The sequence below is a fragment of the Polypterus senegalus genome, chromosome 3 (genome assembly GCF_016835505.1).
Source record: "Polypterus senegalus isolate Bchr_013 chromosome 3, ASM1683550v1, whole genome shotgun sequence".
In the NCBI taxonomy this organism is placed as follows: Eukaryota; Metazoa; Chordata; class Cladistia; order Polypteriformes; family Polypteridae; genus Polypterus; species Polypterus senegalus.
The window spans coordinates 302,909,431-302,931,941 of NC_053156.1; the positions used below are offsets into that span (position 1 = coordinate 302,909,431).

Here is a 22,511-nt window from a genome sequence, read left to right on the forward strand (position 1 = left end):
GAGTGGTGACCAGCAGGGGGCAGTGCTGGGGCTGCTGCTTTTATTAATATCTATACATGATTTAGATAGGAATATAAGGAACAAGCTGGTTAAGTTTGCAAATGACACCAAGATAGGTGGATTAGCAGATAATTTGGAATCCGTTATATCATCACAGAAGGACTTGGATAGCAGACAGGCTTGGGCAGATTTGTGGACGATGAAATTTAATGTCAGTAAATGTAAAGAATTACACATACACAATATCCAGACAGTGTTCAGAAGCCATTAAGAAGGTTAACAGAATGTCAGGTTATACAGCGCCTTGATGTGTGGAGTACAAGTCACAGGAGGTTCTGCTCAACCTTTATAATGCACTGGTGAGGCTCATCTGGAGTCCTGTGTGCAGTTTTGGTCTCCAGACTACAAAAAGGACATAGCAGCACTAGAACAGGTCCAGAGATGAGCAACCATGCTGATTATGGGGGGCTACAGGGGGTGAGTTATGAGGAAAGATAAAAGAGCTGAGCCTTTACAGTTTAAACAAAAGAAGATTAAAAGGTGACATAACTGAAGTGTTTAAATTATGAAGGGAATTAGTCCAGTGGATCGAGACGGTGACTTTAAAATGAGTTCATCAAGAACACAGGGACACAGTAGGACACTTGTTAAGGGTAAATTTCACGCAAACATTCGGAAGTTTTTCTTTACACAAAGAATGATAGACACTTGGAATAAGCTAGCAAGTAGTGTGGTAGACAGTAAGACTTTAGAGACTTTCAAAACTTGATTTGATGTTTTTTGGAAGAAATAAGTGGAGAGGACTGGCGAGCTTTGTTGGGCTGAATGGCCTGTTCTCGTCTAGAATGTTCTAATGTTCTAAGGCCCTAAAGTCACCAATGTCTCCAGATTTCTTGCTCCTGTCCTGGGAAATCGAAGGCAGATGTGCTGGGTGCCCGCTTTATTCTTTCTTAACATAAACATATTTAACAAATAAAATAGAGGGCACAACATGTGTTTTATATATGGAGATATAATTTAATTTAGGACAGATATGACACAAACATAATGATGAATGTTGAAAATAGAGAGTGAAACTAACAGACTGAAATCAGAGGGTCTTTATGTTTATTTGACCACCCTGTCCCAAAACCTGTGACACCAAGACATTTCAGTACTGGAGGCGATGAGAGGAGTGTGACTGTGTTGTTATGGAGGGTCTGATGGATATTTAACATAGACAGCAACTTTCAGGGTTTTCTTCGACAGTTTCTTTTGCACATTTGTCGTTCTTGATTGCTGCCAATATTTTTTCCTTATTTCGTGTAACATTTTCTTTGGCTATCTTCAAAAGTTTGTCGATATCTTCTTGGGAGTATCCTGACTGTAAAGTAGGATAGTTGGAAATAGTTGCCTCTGAAAACAAGCAAAAGATGTACGAGTGTTACTAAAAAGAAATAAAATAACTTATAACTTCATACAAGCAGAATTATCATTGATTAATTATGTCTCCTTGTTAAATGCAATGAAGATAAAAAACGAATTCCGGCCTTGAAATGGAAATTGACAATTAAATGTTACAGTAAAGTTCAGTTCATCGTGATTTTGGTCATTTTCCATTAATATTTGCTGCATACATGGATCCCTATGAAACAACACACAATTAAGTTTAAATTAGAAGAGCATCAGGTAAGATATAATGAAAAAAAAACTATTCAGCCAAACGTATATTAATAAATCAATCCCTGTTCAGTAAATTAAAGCAATCCAAGGCTCAGGTGTTAGAAGGGGACATGGACAAAACTGACAACGGGAACCAATTTTTGATAGATTCAGACTTCTGCCATCTTCCAATGACCAGCCTCCCCATACCATCCCTACTACATCAGCAACTCCTACCATGTCAACTGGAATGGCCAGTGACAAGTCCACCTCAGACCATTAGTGCTGGCTGTCCATAACTGATGACCAAGTGAGGAGATTACACACAAGAAAACCTGTGGAAACGGATGTCCAGTCCTCGAGTTCTTAAACCTGTGATGACCAACTTTGTGTCACCTGCTCAGTCTGTCCCTAAGGCTACAGAAAGTGCAGCTGCTGTGGAAAACATCTTGAATTGTTCCTCTTCTAAAGAAGGCAGGCACCTAATGACTACAGACCAATGGCACTTACGTTTCACATTATGAAGACCTTTGAGAGACTGGTCCTGGACTATATGAGTCCTCTCGTGATAGACTGTCTGGACCACTGCAGTTTGCCAGTCAGACAAAGACTGAAGTGGAGGATGCAAATATCTGTCTACAATGCCGGACAAAGTTAGCAGCACTGTGAGAATTGTCTTTTTGATTTCTCCAGCACCTTCAATACCATGCAGCCATCTCTGTTAAGGGGTAAACTCAGAGATGTGCAGATGGATAAGCCTGTGCTGTCCTGGACAATGGACTCTCTGTCAAACAGACTGCAGTTTGTGAATGTACAGTATTTCTGATATGGAGCCACACAAAGAGCAGTCCAGTCTCCTTTTCACTTCACCTTGTACACCTTGGCTCATACCTCATATCACTTGTAGAGGTTCTCATATGGTTCAGCACTAGTGGGATGAATAAGGGAGATGAGACAGAGGAGTCATGGGGTGATCTTTGAGAATCATCTGGAACTTAACATCAGTGAAACAAAGGGATTATTTACTACATTTTTCTGCACCAAACAGCCTCTACACCCTGTTCAATTCAGGGAGTGAATGCAGAGAGAGAGTGAACTGCTACAAGTATTTGGGGTTGGCAGGTTGGACTGCTCTATTAACAAAAAGGAACAACAGGAGAAAAGCCAGAGCCACAGGCCTAGTGAAACTTTTTTCAATCTCTTGATAAAATACATTTAAGCATTTATAGCATTATATGGTATAGATACATTACAGATGTTGATCAATTTGTTGGTCCCCTTAAAGCACATTGAAAAAATGCTGTGAGCACCATGAAAGTAGTGAAATGAAGTGCAATTGTCCCCTGTATACTTGCACGCCTTTGACATGTCATTGAGTAAAACAAAGCAAGTTTGACAAGAGATCAAGTGTTGCATTTTCTACAAAGTGATTTTAAAATGGCCTGGACACATTTGTTGGGGCATCTAGAAAAGAGCCTAAATAATTGGATTTGAGTGATATTTCAAACCAGCTGTTTTCTTGAGTTCATATCACACATGTCTCCAATCATGCAATCAGCCATTCAGATTTAAGATTTAAGTAGGAAAAAAGTTGTCATTCTGCTGTTTGGGGTTATTGTGCATCCCACACTGAACATGGACCAGAGAAAGCAGAAGACAGAGAGTTGCTTGAGGAGATTAGAAAGAAAATAACAGAAGTCAAGTCAAGTCAAGTTGGGCAGCATGCACTGGTACAGTGCGTTGCTGCACCCACTACACAACGAAACAGCTCAGGATCCTGGTTTGCAACCCGCCAGACAGACACGTGGTCCAGTCCCACCCTCCGGAAATTACCCTCTATCTGCCGCAGCGAGGTGTTACGTGGGCGACCCCTTGGTCTAATCCAGCCATTTGGGTCCTCAGTAATGAGCATCTTATGAGTCGGATCACCCTCGGGGAAACGCGCCACATGGCCGTAGTGCCGTAACTGATGCTTCCTCACAATGCAGGTGATGTGCCTCATTCGGGACTCCATGAGCAACACAAAGTCAAATCCAATGGTACCCAAGGATTTTCCGGAGAGACACAGTAACAAAGGAGTCCAGTCTTCATCTCAGGTCACTGGATAGTGTTCATGTCTGGCAACCATATAACAAGACAGGAAGCACCAGGACTCTAAAGACTTGGACCTTCGTCCTTTTGCATAGATATCAGGAGCAACACACACCCTTTTCCAGCGACCTCATGACCCCCCATGCTCTCCCAATCAATCTACTGACTTCATAGGAAGAGTCACCAGAGACATGAATGTCACTGCCAAGGTAAGTAAATCTCTCAACAAGGTCAACACTCTTCTGATGGCTGTGCCAAAGAGGTCATTAAATGCCTGGATGTTGTTTTTTATCAGGACGCTTACAAGCCCAGACACTCAGACTCCTCGCTCAGTCTCTCAAGCACCCCACCCAGAGCCTCCATTGACTCCGCAAAGTTTACAGCATCGTCAGCTGCTGAAAGAAAGCCATAAAAAAGCCAATTTGGTAAAATGCATATTAGCGAGCTACAGTGCTTCTTGGAGATTTTTTTTCAGGGATATTGTAAAAAGCAAGGCCCATTAAAGCTCATTGCATACCTCCTTGTGTGGTTTTTGGTTATACAAAAATAAACTGTTGTTGTTGTCCTTTGGATAAATGAGGGAAATGTGGAGCTTTATGGTAAGTCTCATCAGCTCTATGTCCACAGAAAACAAAATGAAGCTTTCAAATAAAAGAACACGATAGCTACTGTGAAACATGGAGGAGGCTCGTTATGTTTTGAGGCTGCTTTGCTGTGTCTGGAATGGAGTGCTTTGAATCTGAACAGGGAACAATGAAACCTCAACACCATCAAGACATTCTGGAGCAGACAATAATGGCCAGTGTCAGAGAAAACTCTGTCTCAATCACAGGTCATGGATCCTCCAACAGGGTAATGAGACAAAACACTCAGCTAAAAGCACCCAAGAATTGCAAAGAACAAAACACTGGACTATTCTAAAGTGGCCTTCTGTGAGCCCCAATTTGAAATCTAGCAAACATCTATGGAAAGAACTGAGACATGCAGTTTGGAGAAGGTCCCCTTCAAACTTGACATAGCTGAAGCAATTTGCTCAGAACAACTACGGCCAACCCACCTGTAGACCGGTCCCGTAGACAGGAAGTCATACAGGGAGCTCCAGGAAATGCTCATGTGCAATGATTGCATAGTCTAAAGGTTGTGCAATAAAATATTGGGTTAAGGGTTCCATCATTTTTGTCCCTTCCTTTTTCATTTGTGTAATTATTTTAATTACTCTGAAGAAAAGTCTGATTTTTGTTAAAAACAGAATAAACAATGATGAGTGATGGTTTTTTTTGTCACTTTCAAGCTGTTTCAATTGTGGGTTCTTCTTCTTTCATGGAGGGGTACCAAAGATTTGTACACATCTGTAAGTTTATTTAAATAATTTACTCTGTTAAAAGAAAAAAACGTTTCTTCCCCTCATGTTATAAAATCAAGTCATAATTGTGAGATTTTGTTTGTCCCATGACTGCACAACAGTTCCCTCTTTCTATAAACTTTTCATAACTTGTATCCCATGTTATTTTAGGAAATTCATAGTAACTTATAGAGTTAAGTTATGCCTTCAAACCCAACGAATGTTCTACTTGCCATGCTTGTTAAACTCGTTGAATAGGGGCATGTGAATCACTGTTGGAGTCGAAGGGCCGCTGTACACACTACAGTCTTCAGGTTGCTCGTGTTTTGTGTCCACCGAGGGAAAACGAAGATTATTTTCTTCAGCAAACTTCTTAGCTAGTGTCAATGTCTAAAACAATATATAAAAAAAAGAATAAAAAAGTTTATTCAAATGCATTATCCAATATTGTTTTTTTTTCACCTAATTTTATGACTGAATTATAAGATCTGCTTATTCGATTTAGGGTTGTTGAATTTTATGTTTATTGGGTGGAAGTTGAAAAAGGAAGACTGCAAGGTTGGGTTTAGGGAGGAGGTGAGACAGGCACTGGGTGGCAGTGAAGAGTTACCAGACAGCTGGGCAACTACAGCAGTTGTAGTAAAGGTGACAGCAAGAAGGGTGCTTGGCGTGACATCTGGAAAGAGGAAGGAGGAAAAGAAAACCTGGTGGTGGAATGAGGAAATACAGGAGAGTATACAGAGGAAGAGGATGGCAACAAAGAAGTGGGATAGTCAGAGAGATGCAGAAAGTAGACAAGAGTACATGGAGATAAGGCGCAAGGTGAAGGGAGGGCTGGCGAAGGCTAAAGAAAAGGTGTATGATGAGTTGTATGAGACGTTGGACACTACAGAGGGAGAAAAGGACCGGTGGGCTACACAGAGGGACCGAGCTGGGAAAGATGTGCAGCAGGTTAGGGTGATAAAGGATAAAGATGGAAAAGTACTCACAAGCGAGGAGAGTGTATTGAGCAGATGGAAAAAGTACTTTGAGAGGCTGATGAATGAAGAGAGCAAGAGAGAGAAGAGGTTGGATGATGTGGAGATAGTGAGTTAGGGAGTGCAACGGATTAGCAAGAAGGAAGTAAGGACAGCTATGAAGAGGATGAAGAATGGAAAGGCTGTTGGTCCAGATGGCATACCTGTAGAAGCATGGATGTGCTTAGGAGAGATGGCAATGGAGTTTTTAATGAGATTGTTTAATGGAAAGTGAGAGGATGCCTGAGGAGTGGAGAATAAGTTTACTGGTGCTGATATTTAAGAATAAGGGGGATGTGTAGGACTGCAGTAACTACAGGGGAACAAAATTGATGAACCACAACATGAAGTTATGGGAAAGAGTAGTGGAAGCTCAGTTAAGAAATTAGGTGATAATTAGTGAGCAGCAGGATGGTTTCATGCCAAGAAAGAGCACCACAGATGCAATGTTTGCTCTGAGGATGTTGATGTAGAAGTTTAGAGAAGGCCAGAAGGAGTTGCATTGCGTCTTTGTGGACCTGGAGAAAGCATATGACACAGTACCTTGAGAGGAGCTGTGGTATTGTATGAGGGAAGTGTGACAGTGGTGAGGTAGAAAAGTAGAGTTGACAAAGGTGAATGAGTTTAAATACTTGGGATCAACAGTACAGAGTAATGAGGAATGTGGAAGAGAAGTGAAAAAGAGAGTGCAGGCAGGGTGGAGAAGAGTGTCAGGAGTAATTTGTGACAGATGGGTATCAGCAAGAGTGAAAGGGAAGGTCTACAGGGCGGTAGTGAGACCAGCTATGTTATATGGTTTGGAGACGGTGGCACTGACCAGAAAGCAGGAGACAGAGCTGGAGGTAACAGAGTTAAAGATGCTAAGATTTGCATTACGTGTGACGAGGATGAACAGGGTTAGAAATGAGGACATTAGAGGGTCGGCTCAAGTTGGACGGTTGGGAGACAAAGTCAGAGAGGCGAGGTTGCGTTGGTTAGGACATGTGCAGAGGAGAGATGCTGGATATATTGGGAGAAGGATGCTAAGGATTGAGCTGCCAGGGAAGAGGAAAACAGGAAGGACTAAGCGAGGTTTATGGATGAGGTGAGAGAGGACATGCAGGTGATGGGTGTAATAGAGCAAGATGCAGAGGACAGGAAGATATGGAAGAAGATGATACGCTGTGGCAACCCCTAACGGGAGCAGCCGAAAGAAGAAGAAGAAGAGGAATTTAGTGTTTTTCGACAAGAAGCCAAGCTTGGACGAATGTTAGTCTATTATTCACACAGAATTAGTTTAAAGCCTATAGTTAAACTAAGCACATTGCTGCACCCACCACACGATGAACCATGCGGATTGGGACCCACCGTGCGATGGATGAGACCTCTGCACCACTCTGAACCAGAATAGACTAAAAAAAAAAACACCACTTGAGCAGTATAACAATCAGACCATCTTTATTGTATTTCATAGGCTTGAGAGCAGCATCTGTTGGGATGTGCATCATGCAGAGATCATAAATGAAATCATCACAAAGGTGAAGTAATACACAAGTATAATACTAACTCCTGTATCAAGAGGTGGTGGCTGTTCTGCCTCAATTTTTATTTGGAGTGAATTATGCAGGTTTGATGGAAGAATTACTTATTTAGAAAATGCCCTTTACCAAAATGATCTCCCAGAACACAGGTAAGCTAATGTGAGTTGCTGGCAGTCACACAGATGGACAGAATAAGGCGAACTATATAGAATACTTTTAGTAATGAGGCTCTAGCCACTGTTTCAGATGGATATAAAGGATCTGCAGTGGAGTCCGTCAGAAATACAACTACCTCTGATTCCCCAGAATATCAGTACTTTTGGACCATTAGAGGTTTGAAAGTCTCAGAATTGTCTCTTAGGCAAGTATTATTCTTGAAACACCCTAACTAATTTAGCAAATGGAGTGGATGCTGAATAATCAAAATAGAGACAGAAAAAGAAACCATTGAAAGCAGAAGACATTTCTCAAGGTGGAGAAAACAACCTTGAAGAGCATAGAATGGATGAACATTTAAAGTGCAAGGAACATGTTTAAAGTGAACTGAAATTTGCAGATGATACCGATCTAGACAGAAGTGCAGATAATGTAGAATCAACTAAACTGTTACAAATAAAATTGGACAGCATACAGGCTTGGGAAGATTTCTGGTAGAAGAAATTGAATGTAACTAAATAATTTCATTTAATGCTTTTAGTCGACTAGATTACTATAATGCACTCCTTTCAGTACCACCCAAGAATGACATCAATTGATTGCAACGAGTGCAGAATGCAGTTGCCAGAATCTTAACTTGGAAAAGAAAATCCGAGCACATCACCCCAGTCTTGATGTCACTACACTGGTTACCTGTGCCATTTAGAATTGACTTTAAAATACTGCTAATGGTTTACAAAACCTTCAATAATCTGCTCCATCCTATATCTCAGAATGCCTCTCACCTTATACTTCAAATCGTAACCTTAGATCTTCAAATGAGTGTCTGCTTATAATTCCAAGAGCTACACTTAAAAGAAGTGGTGAGGCAGGCGGCCTTCTGCTGGTATGCACCTAAAATCTGGAATAGCTGACTGACAGAAATTCACCACTAATGTGAAAGGCATTATGAAATATAGGAGATTATTGAAGGCTTTGTAAACCATAAGCAGTATTTTAAAGTCATATTCTAAATGGCACAGGAAACCAATTTAGTGGTATTAAAACTGGAGAGATGTGCTTGGATTTTCTTTTCCTAGTTAAGATTCTAGCAGCTGTACTCTGAACTCATTGCAGTCAATTGATGTCTTTTTTGGGTGGTCCTGAGAGGAGTGCGTTACAGTAATCTAGCCGACTGATAACAAAACTAATTTCTCAGAATCTTGCAAAGTTGTAAGGGATCTAACTTTTGCTATATCTCTTAAGTGAAAAAATGCTATCTTAGTGATTTGATTAACATGTGAATTAAAATTTAGGCCAGAGTCAGTAATTACCTGTAAATTCATTACCTTTGTCTTGACTAATGGGTCAAGTTTATTTCTAATAATGAAGAAGAGTTCAACTTTATCTAGTGTTTATTTTTTAACCTCCACATGGGTTCTGGTTTCTTCTTCTTTATATTGTATGTCTCACCAGCCCATTTCCACAGCCATGGTCCAGTATGGTTGTGACTCTGTTGTCACCTGACTGGCATTGCACTTTTCACCTTAAGTTCTGAAGAACTCTTGCCTGTTTTGCTGAGAATGACTCCACCTAGACTTTTAAATGTTATTTCACCATCTCTCTATTAAACAAAAACTTTATTACAGTATACTGTATATTATGGTATTATTATTATTATGCAGAAGTGCACAGGAGCAACAGTAACACTAAAATCCAGAATAACTTGAGCCTATTGTAGTGCACAATAAAGCCAACATGCATGATTTTGGGGTGAATGGAAGAAGAAGGCCCAAAAATGAATAGATCTGAACATAGACAATGTGGCAAATCTAAAGATCCCTAATCGAGAGCAGTACTATACTTCCTTAACATACTAGGAAGTATGATAGATTCAGATTAATTTCTCTATAAAAATGAAAAACAAAATAATATTAATACCTCATAAATATCTCCATCACTGTAGTCCAATGAAATGATCACATCTACTTTCCGTTTTGGATGTAGCATCAGAGGGTAGGCACAGTTTATAGCTAAACCAGCATCAACAAGAGACACAAACTCCTTCTCTATCACATTATCTATGTTTATCAAGTTGTTATCTGGAATAAATAAATGATGAAAGTTTGAAATTCATTAATGTATAAAAAAGAGTACGTCTACTTAGATTCAGCTGGTTAATATATTGTGACATATTTGACATTAATGTGGCCAAAACCACGTTGCAAGTAGCTCCATTTAGCAGATGAATCACTAAAACCTTTTATTATTTATTACAAAAGATAGATAGATAGATAGATAGATAGATAGATAGATAGATAGATAGATAGATAGATAGATAGATAGATAGATAGATAGATAGATAGATAGATAAAATGTGACATTATTAAATACCTATAAATGAAAGAGTGCTGTCAATTTAAAGTAATTATCCAACCAAAAAATATTATTTTTATTTGTTACATACCCTATAGATACTTCTGGAAAAATCAGTGCACATCATAAACAAAAGATGCATTCCCATAAGACTGACCTTTGAATTGAAAATTCATTAGTCAAGAGCAATGTTCCCTCTAAGGAGTAGCATATAGTGAGCAAAAAACATTGTTTATGAGCGATATTTTGTTTAAGCCAAACATTTATGAGCACCGATTTTCGCGATAAGCACGAGCAACACCGTCAGAATGAGCGATCGTGCGGGAAGTATGAGCGACGCTCTGAATTCTTGTGAGCAATTGCTCACACGCTCAGCTTAGAGGGAACATTGGTCAAGAGTCCTGTCTTCCATTCAGAAGCACAGAATTATGGGAATACATTTCCTGTTGCTGATTTTTCCTGAAGTATCTACTAATATACATAAATTGGACACTATAAACATAAAATAAATAATTACAATAAACATATAGAGAATACCTTAAAAAAGTCAATAGAGACATAAAAGAAACAAAAAAGGCATCCGGGAACACAATCAGGCAGATATATAACAATGAGATTTTTTTTTCTTTTCTCTATGGATTTTTGCCATTGCATCGTATTTGGTCACCTTTGGCTTGTATTATATCATAAACTTTTTTTTATCTTTGTTCTCCATGAAAATACAACATAAAAAATAAAAACACACACACACTATATATATATATATATATATATATATATATATATATATATATATATTGTGGTGGTCGGCTGGGGGCTGTGCCCAGTTGCAACACCTGAACGGACCAGGAGAGGGACTGTGCCTCCCCAGGACTACGAGAGGGTAGCCGCACTCCCTGGTTTGGAGGCCATGAGGCGCCCAGACGATTGTGGAGCCTCAGACGATAGCACTTCTGACACACCTAGAGGTGTTGGCGGAGGGAATACCGAGGACATCCGGAGTGCTTCCGGGTGCTCCTGCGGCACTTAGGCCACACCAGGATGTGCTGTAGGAAGTCCATTGGAAAGCACATGGAACATGTCCGGGTAAATCTAAATGGGACCACCTCCCTTCAGTCGGGAAGAAGAGGAAAGTGCTCGCCAGAAAGGAGTGGAGACAGTGCAGGCTTGAAGAAGAGGGTGAATGGTGCAAGGGCAATGTGTGCTGTGAGCTATATTGTAAATAAATATGTGCTTTGTGTAGCTATCGCTGTTTGCCGCTTTGTGTAACTATCGCTGTTTGCCGGTCTGTGTCCGGGGCTGAACTTCCACAATTTGCATTCCAGATGGGACTCGCCGCCTGGTTCAAGGTGGGGACCCCATAAAAAATATTATTGTAGTCAGACTGGAACAGCGGGACACTGCGCACATAAGCCGTTGACAGAGGCGCACACACACTACAAGCAGGTGACTCACCCGAAGGCCGCCTGTGGTTATGGGAATTGTCATCTCCACCCGATGCGGGAATGTAAGAGGCAGGAGATTGGGGGACACCATGAAGCACACCGTCGCAAGTTGGCAACGCGATGGCGAAGGCCGCATGGAGGAGGCTGCCTCCGGCAGACGGGATCCACGAGGTAAGTCTGTGGCCCAACGGCAGTCGGCCCTGCGGAGCCTATCTGGCCGGACCTTGTATGTGTGTCTTAGGCAGGGGCTGCCTGGATCCACATTGGTGGCCGACACATGCCAAGTCACGGGACAGCGCCAGCAAAAACAACCGGGAAAGAGGAACCGCTGCTGCTCAAGAAGCCACGGCACCAGAGGAGCTGCCTGGAGGCTCCCCACCGCATTGGGAGCAGAAAAATAAAGATGGCGAAGAACTGGTCTGGTGAGGGATTAAACAGTGTATGTTGTGATCCCACCACTGATTGGATGGAGGCGGGACCAACGAATGTCCATCCCATACCAGGAAGGGACACGACAGAGCCAAGAAGGATGCTTGGTGATACATAGCCGGTGCGTAGGACCAAACAACTGGTAAGTCCATCGCCAGCTGGTGTTCCACCTCTGTTTGCGGCTCAGCATGAGCTGGAGGAGTATTTTCAGCCAGCCAAGTTGCTTCTCCAGGTTATACCCGTCTTCCGTGAGCTGTTGGAGAAGCTGGAGAGGAAGGCGGTCGTGCCTTTGAAGACGCTACAAGAGTGGGCAGAATGGCACGGCATTGGATACTCCAGCTGGAGAGGCGCGGCGATACAGGTAGGTGGCACCTGTGTTGTAAAGGGAAAAGGGAGGATGTGCGAAGGTGGTCTGGTATCGGTCGGTTACGGGTACCGAGTAGCCGTACCTCCGACAGTGGACGTGGTGGTGGTGAGGACCGATCATGTGGCGGGTGCGGAGCAAGCAAGAGGGCAGGTGAGACACCGGCTGTTGTGTGCCAGGGGCCTAGGTGCCCTGCTCCCAGGGCCAGCGTCAGTCTCACGCCGCTCTACAGGGATGCCAATGGTGCGGGATCTCTTTTTTTCCCATAAGGAGACTCAGACCATCAGAAAGCCGGCTCCTGCAACAAGGGAGGATGTGAAGCTGGAAGTTCACTTCCGGTGAAGGGCTATCCTCTGCCGTGTCAGAGGTAGGCTCCAAAATTAGCTGGGGAGACGGGGGTATGAGCGTCCCCATCGGATGTCCCGGGTTTGGGGGCATGGAGACCTCAGAGGGGGTGCCAAAGTGACAAGGGCTGGGGTGCCAGTCGAAGGTGGAGTTACTACCGCCGGTTTGCACCTCGGTTTTCTGAGAGGGCCGCTCCCTTGACAGATTTGACAAAGAAAAGGGCCCCTTTTCATGTGGTGTGGAACAGCGTGACGGAACAAGCATTCAGTGACTTAAAAATGGCCCTCACAATGGCACCTACTTTTCCCCCCTTTTCTCCTCCAGACTGATGCTTCGAACACAGGTCTAGGTGCCATGCTGAGCCAGAGCATCAATGGTGTCGAGCACCTAAGCTGGAAACTGTTGGACCAGGAAACAAGGTATGCAGCGATGGAACAGGAAGCCCTGGCCTTCAAGTGGGGGGTAACATACCTGCGGTACTACCTGTTGGGATGGTACAAAGTAGTTCACCCAGGTGACAGATCATGCCGCGCTCCAATGGATGGCTCTGCACAGGGACTCGAACCCTTGGATCACCAGGTGGTTTTTAGACTTGCAGCCGCATAAGTTCACCGTCACTTATCGCCAAGGTAACCTCTAAGCCAACGCTGATGCTCTGTTGCGGGTTCACAACCTCTCCAATGGGTCTGGGCTGAAGGGGGTCATATCACGCAGGAACGCGTGGGGAGCAACTTAAGGACCGGACGCGCAACACGACAAGTCATGCCAGGGGACAACGGCGGGGTACTAATCTCTCTCTTTATTTTCTCATAAAAGACAAAGCAACGCCAGCTTAATCGCACACAGACAACTCCAAGAAGCACAACACTTCTGGGTCGCTTTCTTTCCTCTCATCCCACTTTGATGATGTCAGCTACCCATTCACCACCATGATTTCCCAGCATCCCACTGTTTTGATTTCCAGTCCAGTATACAGGGCCTAAAAACCCCAAATGTTTATGAGTTGTGGTCTCTCTTTTCTACAATGTATATATAATTTTTTTTTACCATAGTTTTCTAATTCTATATTGTTCCCAAAACACAGAACTTGGGAAATAACACATCACTTAATTAGCCCAGGAGTCCAATTAAAAACAGAAGCTGGTGGGGAAAAAAACCTGCAGCCACAGTGTGCCCCAAGGACCGAGGTTGGGAAACATTGTAGAGTATAGTATAACATAGTATAGTATAGTATAGTATAGTATAGTATAGTATAGTATAGTACAGTATAGTAACAAGAGGAAACAATTTCCTTACCTTGTTGTTTGAACCACTGGCAGCCATGAAGGTAGTTGTAACTCGTTCCAAACTTCCAGTTCAACAAGGCGTCTTTTGTCTTGTTTAAGAATTGTGAAAACTCATCATCTGGAATAGTCACAAACATAAAAAATAAATAAATATAAAATGAAAGCAACAGGGTAAGTAAATTACAAAAGGCAACACTGCCTTCCCAATAACATTTGGCTATTAGTTTGTTCATTTTGCTCTCTGGACACCAGTGGTCAGCTCATGACAGAAAGCAGCATGTCAAGCAGATTTTGCTGTTCTTGGCACACACGGGGCAGACCCTGATGCATACATTGGCACATGTTGGAGTGACGATTATGTGGCTGAGAATGTGGGTGCTTCCCTATGTGTATAGTGTTTCTGAAGATTATTATTTTTAACAAACGTCAATAGTAACAACTATGGGACAGTATGTAGACTACTAATACAAACTGGGCGGCTGTGATTTTTAATTCTCTTTGTTATGGATTTAACTGAAAACAGTAAAATGACAAGAAATGCAATGCTTTCCTATTATAAATTTATTATTCTATTTGTAAATACATGCTCATTCCAAATTCGGTACTTATAACACAAAATAATAACTGGGACAAGGGCACTGTCAGACGATAAATGTTCTGGAATGTTCAAGAAACACCCTTACACAGGTTCTTGGATACAAAAGTAGCATCCATGAAAGGCCCAGTTGTTTGTGATCAAGGACAGGTTTAGGGTCACCAGTCTAAAAACCTGATTCACTGAATAATGCAACAGTCGAAGAACAACCCTGCTCAGTGCTCAGAATTAAGGGCATTCACCTGAAGAGCAGAAGTGTCAAACTTGGATCCTGGGGGGGCTGACGTGGGTGAAGGTTTTCATTTCAGCCACTTTCTTTATTACTAACCAGTTACTGATACTAGTAGAACATACTGTACTGCCTTAATTTCAATTGACTTGCATTTTCATTGTTTTACTTTTTATTTATCAAGCAGCCAAACAATAATGAATGCAAAGTGAGCCAAAAGATGAACTGTGTCTATTATACAATAACTGTCTTAAATAAAATCTGAAATGAAGGCTTGAGAGATATTAATCTGCTGTAGTCCCCAAAGCATTTGGATGGTGATATCTGAATACAAGGGCAGCACAGTGGCACAATGCTAGCGCTGCTGCCTCACAGTAAGGAGACTATGGTTCTCCCTAAATGGAATTTGCACATCCTCCCTGTGTCTGTGTGTTTCCTCTGGCTTCTTCCCACAGCCCAGATACATGCAGAATATCTTGACTGGCAACTCTAAATTGGCCAGAGTGTTGGTTGTGTCTGAGTGTGTTCACCCTGTGATAGACTGTGGTGCCCTTTACCGAGATTCTTCCTGCCTTGCTTCTTAGTGTTGCTGGGATAGGTATCTATCTATCTATCTATCTATCTATCTATCTATCTATCTATCTATCTATCTATCTATCTATCTACAGTCATATGAAAAAGTTTGGGAACCCCTCTTAATTCTTTGGATTTTTCTTTATCATTGGCTGAGCTGTCAAAGTAGTAACTTCCTTTTAATATCTGACATGCCTTATGGAAAGAGTAGTATTTCAGCAGTGACATTAAGTTTATTTGATTAACAGAAAATATGCAATATGCATCATAACAAAATTAGACTGGTGCATAAATTTGAGCACCGCAACAGAGATATGACATCAATACTTAGTTGAGCCTCCTTTTGCTCCTTTGAGCCTCCAGACGCTGTCCTCCAATAGCCTTTGACGAGTGTCTGGATTCTGGATAGAGGTATTGTTGACCATTCTTCATACAAAATCTCTCCAGTTCAGTTCAATTTGATGGACAGCCTGCTTCAAATCATTCAATAGATTTTCAATGATATTCAACTAAGGGGATTGTGATGGCCATCCCAGAACATTGTACTTCTCTCTCTACATGAATGCCTTTGTAGATTTCCAACTGTGTTTTGGGTCATTGTCTTGTTGGAATATCCAACCCCTGCTTAAGTAACTTCAACTTTGTGACTGATTCTTGAACATTATCATGAAGAATCTGTCAATATTGCGTTGAATTCATCCGAACCTCTACTTTAACAAGGGCCCCAGTCCCTGAACTAGCCACACAGCCCCACAGCATGATGGGACCTCCACCAAATTTAAAAGTAGGTAGCAGGTGTTTTTCTCTGAATGCGGTGTTTTTCCACCATGCAAAGCGCTTTTTGTTCTGACCAAATAACAACATTTGTGTCTCCTCAGTCCAAAGCACTTTGTTCCAAAATGAATCTGGCTTGTCTAAATGAGCATTGGCATACAACAAGTGACTCTGTTTGTGGCGTGAGTGCAGAAAGGGCTTCTTCCCCATCACCCTGCCATACAGATGTTCTTTGTGCAAATTGGGCTGAATTGTAGAACGATGTACAGATACACCATCTGCAGCGAGATGTTCTTGAGGTCTTTGGAGGTGATCTGTGGTTGTCTGTCACCATTCTCACAATCCTGCTCATATGCCACTCCTATATTTTTCTTGGCCTGCCAGACCTGCTGGGTTGGTTTAACAGCAACTGTGCCTGTGGCCTTCCATTTCCTGATTCCATTCCTTACAGTTGAAACTGACAGTTTAAACCTCTGAGATGGCTTTTTGTAGCCTTCCTCTAAACCAGGAGACTCAACAATCTTTGTTTTCTGATCTTTGGAGAGTTGCTTTGAGGATCCCATGCTGTCTGTCACTCTTCAGAGGAGAGTCAAAGGGAAGGAAGCACAACTTGTAATTGACCACCTTAAATACCTTTGACCACTCATGATTGGACACTCCTGTCTATGAAGTTCAAGGCTTAACGAGCTCATCCAACCAAGTAGTCAGCATTGAGCAGTGACAGGCATTCAAATCAGCAAAATCACAAGGGGACCCACATTTTTGCACAGCCAGTTTTTCACATTTGAATTAATTTCAAACAACTAAATACTGCGTCACTAAAAATCTTTGATCAGAAGACACCGCAGTGCTCAGATGTTCCTAGGAAATGAAAAACATAGCACTGTTATGTTTTTTGTTGAAAGGAGAGTCAATTATTATGCAGGCTGAGAGGGGGTCACAAACATTTTCATATGACTGTATCTATCTGCCCAAGCCTGTGTGCTATCTAAGTTCCTCGGTGATGATTCAATGGATTCTCAATTATCTTCTAATCCACCTGTCTTGGTATCATCTGCAAACTTAACCAGCTTGTTACTTATATTCCTATCCAAAGAATTTATATTTATTAAAAACAGCAGCAGCCCTAACACTGCCCCCTGCTGGACACCACTCTTAACATCAACCAAATCTGATAAAGCTCCTCACGTAATCACCATCTGTGTCCTGTGTCTGAGCCAATTCTGCTCCTGTCTACACTCTGAATGGCCACTAAAAGAAGAGGTGAATCAAGCTGGTGTTGTGTTGATGGGTGCAGAATTGACCAATGACGTCATGACTTCTCCTGCATCTTTGAAGTAACCCAATATGGAATTCAAATTATTTAATCTATGATCACCCTCCACAGACAGTACATAACATGTTAATCATTTTCCTGTTATTGTCAGGTTTTGGTGTTAGGAATCTGGGGAATTGACATCCTGAACTTTTTGACCCATTTGTCCAATTTCTTTTTATTATCTTTTTTTGTTCTAACCATTACGTTTCCTTTGGAATAGTCAGGAGCATTTTGTGTTGACCTTTCCTTTAGCCATGGACATTGTCGCTGCACTCTTTGGCAGTCACATGACGTGGATGTCAGGTAATGTATTATTTCACCTTTTCCTGCCTATATAAGATAGTGACATTCAGCTTCAGGAGTCCAAGCACTTGGGTTCACCTCTACAAATAAATGCCAATGACAGTGTTTGTTGTAGGCAATTTAAAGAAGTTATTTTAAAGACATAATGCAAAATTATTTTTGAATTGTGTTATGGCTCTATTAGTAAGCAGTCCTGGCGTTTTTTTGCTTTTTTTTTTTTGCTTTCACCTTAATTTATATACTGATCCCCATATGTTTTTTTTTAATCTTTAGGTCTTTTTCTCTCACCTACATTTCCTTATGTGAATTGTAACAGTTGGTTGGCTGACATGTTAAAAGTGTTAGAAGGTATGCTACTGATTGGATTTTTAATTTACCACAGTGCAATTTGAAATAATCAGAACTGCACAACATTAAGAGAACAGCAAATACATTACCATCTGCAAAAACCTCCTCTATCTGGTTCATGGTATAATCAGTGATAATTTTCATTCCTGATAAGAGACAAAAATAATAAAAAAGAATAAAATATTCCTGACCTTTACTACAAAAGCATGTCTATCATTCAGCTGCTTGCATAAACCGTGGATTCAGAAAATATTGAGACCACCTCTTTAATTTTAAATGGATACATTTGCCATATTGCCCACCAATCTACACTCAATAACCCAGAATGGCAAAGTGAAAACATGTTTTCAGGAAGGTATCCAAATGTAATAAAAAAGCTCAAATTTACAGGAGCATTTGGTCCCTAAATTTGGTATTTTTCTGAAGTCCCAAGTATTCTTGGGTAAGTCTCTAAATGCTTGGCACACCTAGATTTGGGTAGTTTATCCCATTCCTCTTGACAAATCTTTTCCAGCTCGGTTAGATTAGATGATCAGTGTCTGTAAACTGACATCTTCAGGTCTCTCCACACAGTTTTTAAACCTGGGCTTTGTCTGGACCACAAAGAGACTCCAGTGCTGTCTTGTCTGTATGCCTCAGGTCATTGTCACCCTGAAAGGTGAACCGTCATGCCAGTCTGAGGTGGTGTGCAGTCTGGAGTAGGTTTTCTTGTTTTTGGCTGCATACATCTCCCTGGCCCTGCTTCTGAGAAGCACCACCACCACCACCACCACTGCATGATGCTGCCACCACAATGTTTCACCAAAGGGGTGTAATTAAACGGTTCATGTGCAGTGCCTGGTCTCCACTAGACCTATTGTTCAGAATTCTGCCCAGAGTTAAATTTTTGTTTCATCAGACCAGAGAATATTTCCCCTCATGATCTCACAGTCCTTTAGAGTGGCTTCCATCTATATCCTTAACCATAAATGCCTGTTTTGATGAAGTAATGCTGAGATGGTTGTCCTTCCTACAGGATCTTCCATTTCATCAAATCTCTCCGAGATTTAATTCAGAATTTACTTTAAAATACTAGTAATCATTTATAAAGCTTAAAAAATCTTGTTCCGTCTTATATTTTGGAATCCCTGTCCCCCTACACTCCAAGTCGTAACCTCAGATCTTTGAATGGCTTAAAATTACAAAAGCCAAGCATAAAAGAAGTGGCGAGGCAGCCTTTTGCTGTTATGCACCTGAAATCTGGAATATTTTACCAACTGAAATTTGCCAGGCTAGTACTGTAGATAATTTTAAAAAATCAGGATCGGTCTCCCCTAGACTTTCTCATACACACAGATATGGGGATATTTGAGGAGTAAACCACAAGACAATGATAATATTTTTATTTTATGTACATTAAAGAACCATCAACAACAAACCAAATCAAATTAATAATATATTGAACAATTATTATAAAAATAAAGTTTACTTTAAGTAAAAGTAAATTGGATTCTGCAGCTACATAAATAAAAAATTTGCCATGATAATTTTATTTTGGTGTACAATTCAGGTAAATTACCACTTTCAATAAGCCGAACTCGGTCAAAAGTTGCAAGAGACTTTAGTATTGAGCGTAATGTAACACTTGTACACACAATTTTATTTATTAAAGCCCCAGACGGTCATCGTTTGCTTTGCTCTAAAGTCCAGCTGTTGCCATAAGGTGGCAGATTTTGGTTAAAAAAGTAACAGATTTAAGAACTCTTTAATTCCTAGAGCTATAAGCATTTTAAATTATGTTACTCACAGAGATGCTGCTGAATTCAAAATTAATATTTTGTGTACTGAGTGTGTGCCACTGGTTGTAAGGTCTTTTCTCTTGGCTTATTTTCTTGTATCTGTGTTACTTTCCTGATTCAAACACATTTCCTTTCTATTATAATGTAGTCTGTCTGTCCTAACCTAACCTCATCTCTTGTCATGTACACGTAAGCCAAAATTATGTGGATACGCCAGTTCATGTTCTATTTATAGCACACTGCCACAACATTAAGGAATCTTAACAGTGAGAGACAAACAATAGAAACAGCATAATATTAAAAACATGATCAGCCCTTTGGCTAACCTAAAAAAATAGCTAAGTTACAAAAAAAACATTCTTAAATAACTGCTTTTCTCACACTATATGGTATGTTTGTATGTGGCTGAGTCATGTATCCTTAAATTTCAAATTCAACTTATTTTACAGTTACCTATTTTTTAAAAAAAAGCTTGTTATGACTTGCCTAACAGCTTAGAATTCCATGTGGCATTCAAATTATTTTTAGGAATATCACCAACAGAGGACAGAATGTGATTTCAAATCATCTTATCACCTCTGCCAAGCATTTCATGTTGCCATATTAAAAATATGAGAAGCCCTGATTCTAAATGTATTTTATAAATAAAATAGAGTGCAATAGTGAAAGACCAAAAACGAGTAAATACATAAGACACCATTAGGTACAGTACCTTCTGTAACTGGACCATGTAGTGAGTCAAAAATGAAATCCACAATGCCTGGATCTGGAGAGGAACAAGGTAACATTGAAACAAGTATAAAAAGACGAGTGTCACAAAATGTTCATAACCTTTATTTTATGTAAGAGCCATTTTCCTAGTTCTATAAGATTCATAAATATCTCACTAGATGACAATGCATAATCTATGGGAGGTTCCTATAACCCCCTCATAAGTAGAATTGTATTCGTATATTCTTGCCATTTCTAGCAGCTTTGGGTAAACATTATTCTTCAGTTAGTGACAGCCTTGCCATGTGTAAGGTGTAGAGGAATACGGTTTTAAACCGTGCTCGTGCTTGTGCTCGTGACCGTGCTTGAGGCCTACGGGCTCCTTGAGTGTGTGAAGTAACGCATAAAGATAACGCGCTTATTTAAACATGAAGCCATACACTTATAGCGTACAGAAGAAGATACTTTATGTATAGAAATAACTAAAATTCCTCAAGAAAGATTAAGTTTAGACAAGATACATTTTTCTTTTTTACTGCCTTTTATTCTACGTGTGTAACTATTTTTTCTTTTATTCTTGTGTGAATTATTTGCTTTTAACTTTCACTAAATATTTTTAAAACAAACTTTTGGACTGCGAGATTCTTTTGGCACGCATTTTGCCCGTGCTCAACTTTGCCTTATACTTCGGTGGCTACATTTTATATTGCACTTTTTTGGTAAAAACCTTCCCATAGGTCTATACAAATATATGTATGTATACATATTTATATATTTACATTTAGAGCATAGGCTGTAGTTAAGTAGTTCAGGGTCTCTTAGACATCTGAATAAAGTCTCCTTAATCTCACTAGTAAACATAACTGGATGGTCACAGTGCCCAAGGAAGGACAGATAACTTTTTTTAAATTGATATTAAATATTATGATTATTAAGAATGCAAGTATAAAAACAGTTGCAACTGGTGCTTAGCCAAAACAAAGCTATTTATGATGTCCAACCTCATGACATAACTACAGCCAACTATAATATCTTCCTCTTAATGCTTGCTAAAGAGTGCATCACATGAGGTTCAAAAAGAAACTAAAACATTTATCCATCCATCCATTTTTTTCCTCTTATCTGGGTCCGGATCATGGGGACAGCAGTGTAAGCAATGATGCCCAGACATCGACATCCCTTATCCCACAACTTCCCTCAACTACTCCAGGGGGGATACTGAGGCATTCCCAGGCCAACTGAGAAACATACCATTTTTACACATGTAACACGTGCCCTCGTGTAAGATGCACACCCTAATTTTTACAAAGAAAATCGCGGAAATCGGTTTGCCTTGTGTACGATGTGCGTTGTGATTGTATAGGAAGCGTTTAGAAAGAGAGTGCGAGCAAGCGAGAGAGAGAGAGAGAGAGAGAGAGTGAGCGTGCGAGCAAGCAACTGAGAGAAAAATAGAGAGAGCGCGAGCAAGCGAGTGAGAAAGAGTGAACGAGCAAGAGAGAGAGAGAGCAAACGAGCCCAAGCAGAAGAAGTAAACATTACAGAATTACATTTCCTTGTGAAAGACACGCACCTGATTTTCTAATGCTAATTTTCGGGAAAAAATGTGCGCGTGGTACACGCGTAAATACAGAAATCTATCCAGCATGTCCGCAAGATCACCTCCTTGTTGGACATTTTTGAGACACCTACAAAGAGAGGCATCCAGGAGACTTTCTAATCAGATGCCCGAACTGCGTCAGCTAGATGCTTTTGCTGTGGAGGAGCAATGGTTCTACTTTTAGCTCCTCTCCATTGTCTGCTCATCTCACCCCATCGCTAAGGCTGAACACGACACCGTGAGAAGGAAATTAATTTCTGATGCTTGTGTTTATGATCTAATTCTTTTGGTCTCT

The 22,511-nt window shown here is 40.9% G+C and overlaps 1 protein-coding gene across 2 annotated transcripts in view; it reads right to left on the reverse strand.

The window, feature by feature from the left end:
- Nucleotides 1–1,011: 1,011 nt before the first annotated feature.
- The window catches only part of LOC120526379 (cytosolic phospholipase A2 gamma-like), a 56,634-nt gene continuing 35,134 nt past the window's right edge, over nucleotides 1,012–22,511 (reverse strand). For both annotated transcript variants that reach the window (XM_039749515.1, XM_039749516.1), the window contains exons 8-13: nucleotides 20,621–20,674; nucleotides 18,220–18,276; nucleotides 14,001–14,108; nucleotides 9,687–9,847; nucleotides 5,308–5,464; nucleotides 1,012–1,395 (exon numbers count right to left, since the gene is read on the reverse strand). In XM_039749515.1, coding sequence (XP_039605449.1) covers nucleotides 1,211–1,395; nucleotides 5,308–5,464; nucleotides 9,687–9,847; nucleotides 14,001–14,108; nucleotides 18,220–18,276; nucleotides 20,621–20,674 — 722 coding nt within the window. In that variant the 3' untranslated portion in view covers nucleotides 1,012–1,210. The remainder of the gene's footprint in view (nucleotides 1,396–5,307; nucleotides 5,465–9,686; nucleotides 9,848–14,000; nucleotides 14,109–18,219; nucleotides 18,277–20,620; nucleotides 20,675–22,511) is intronic.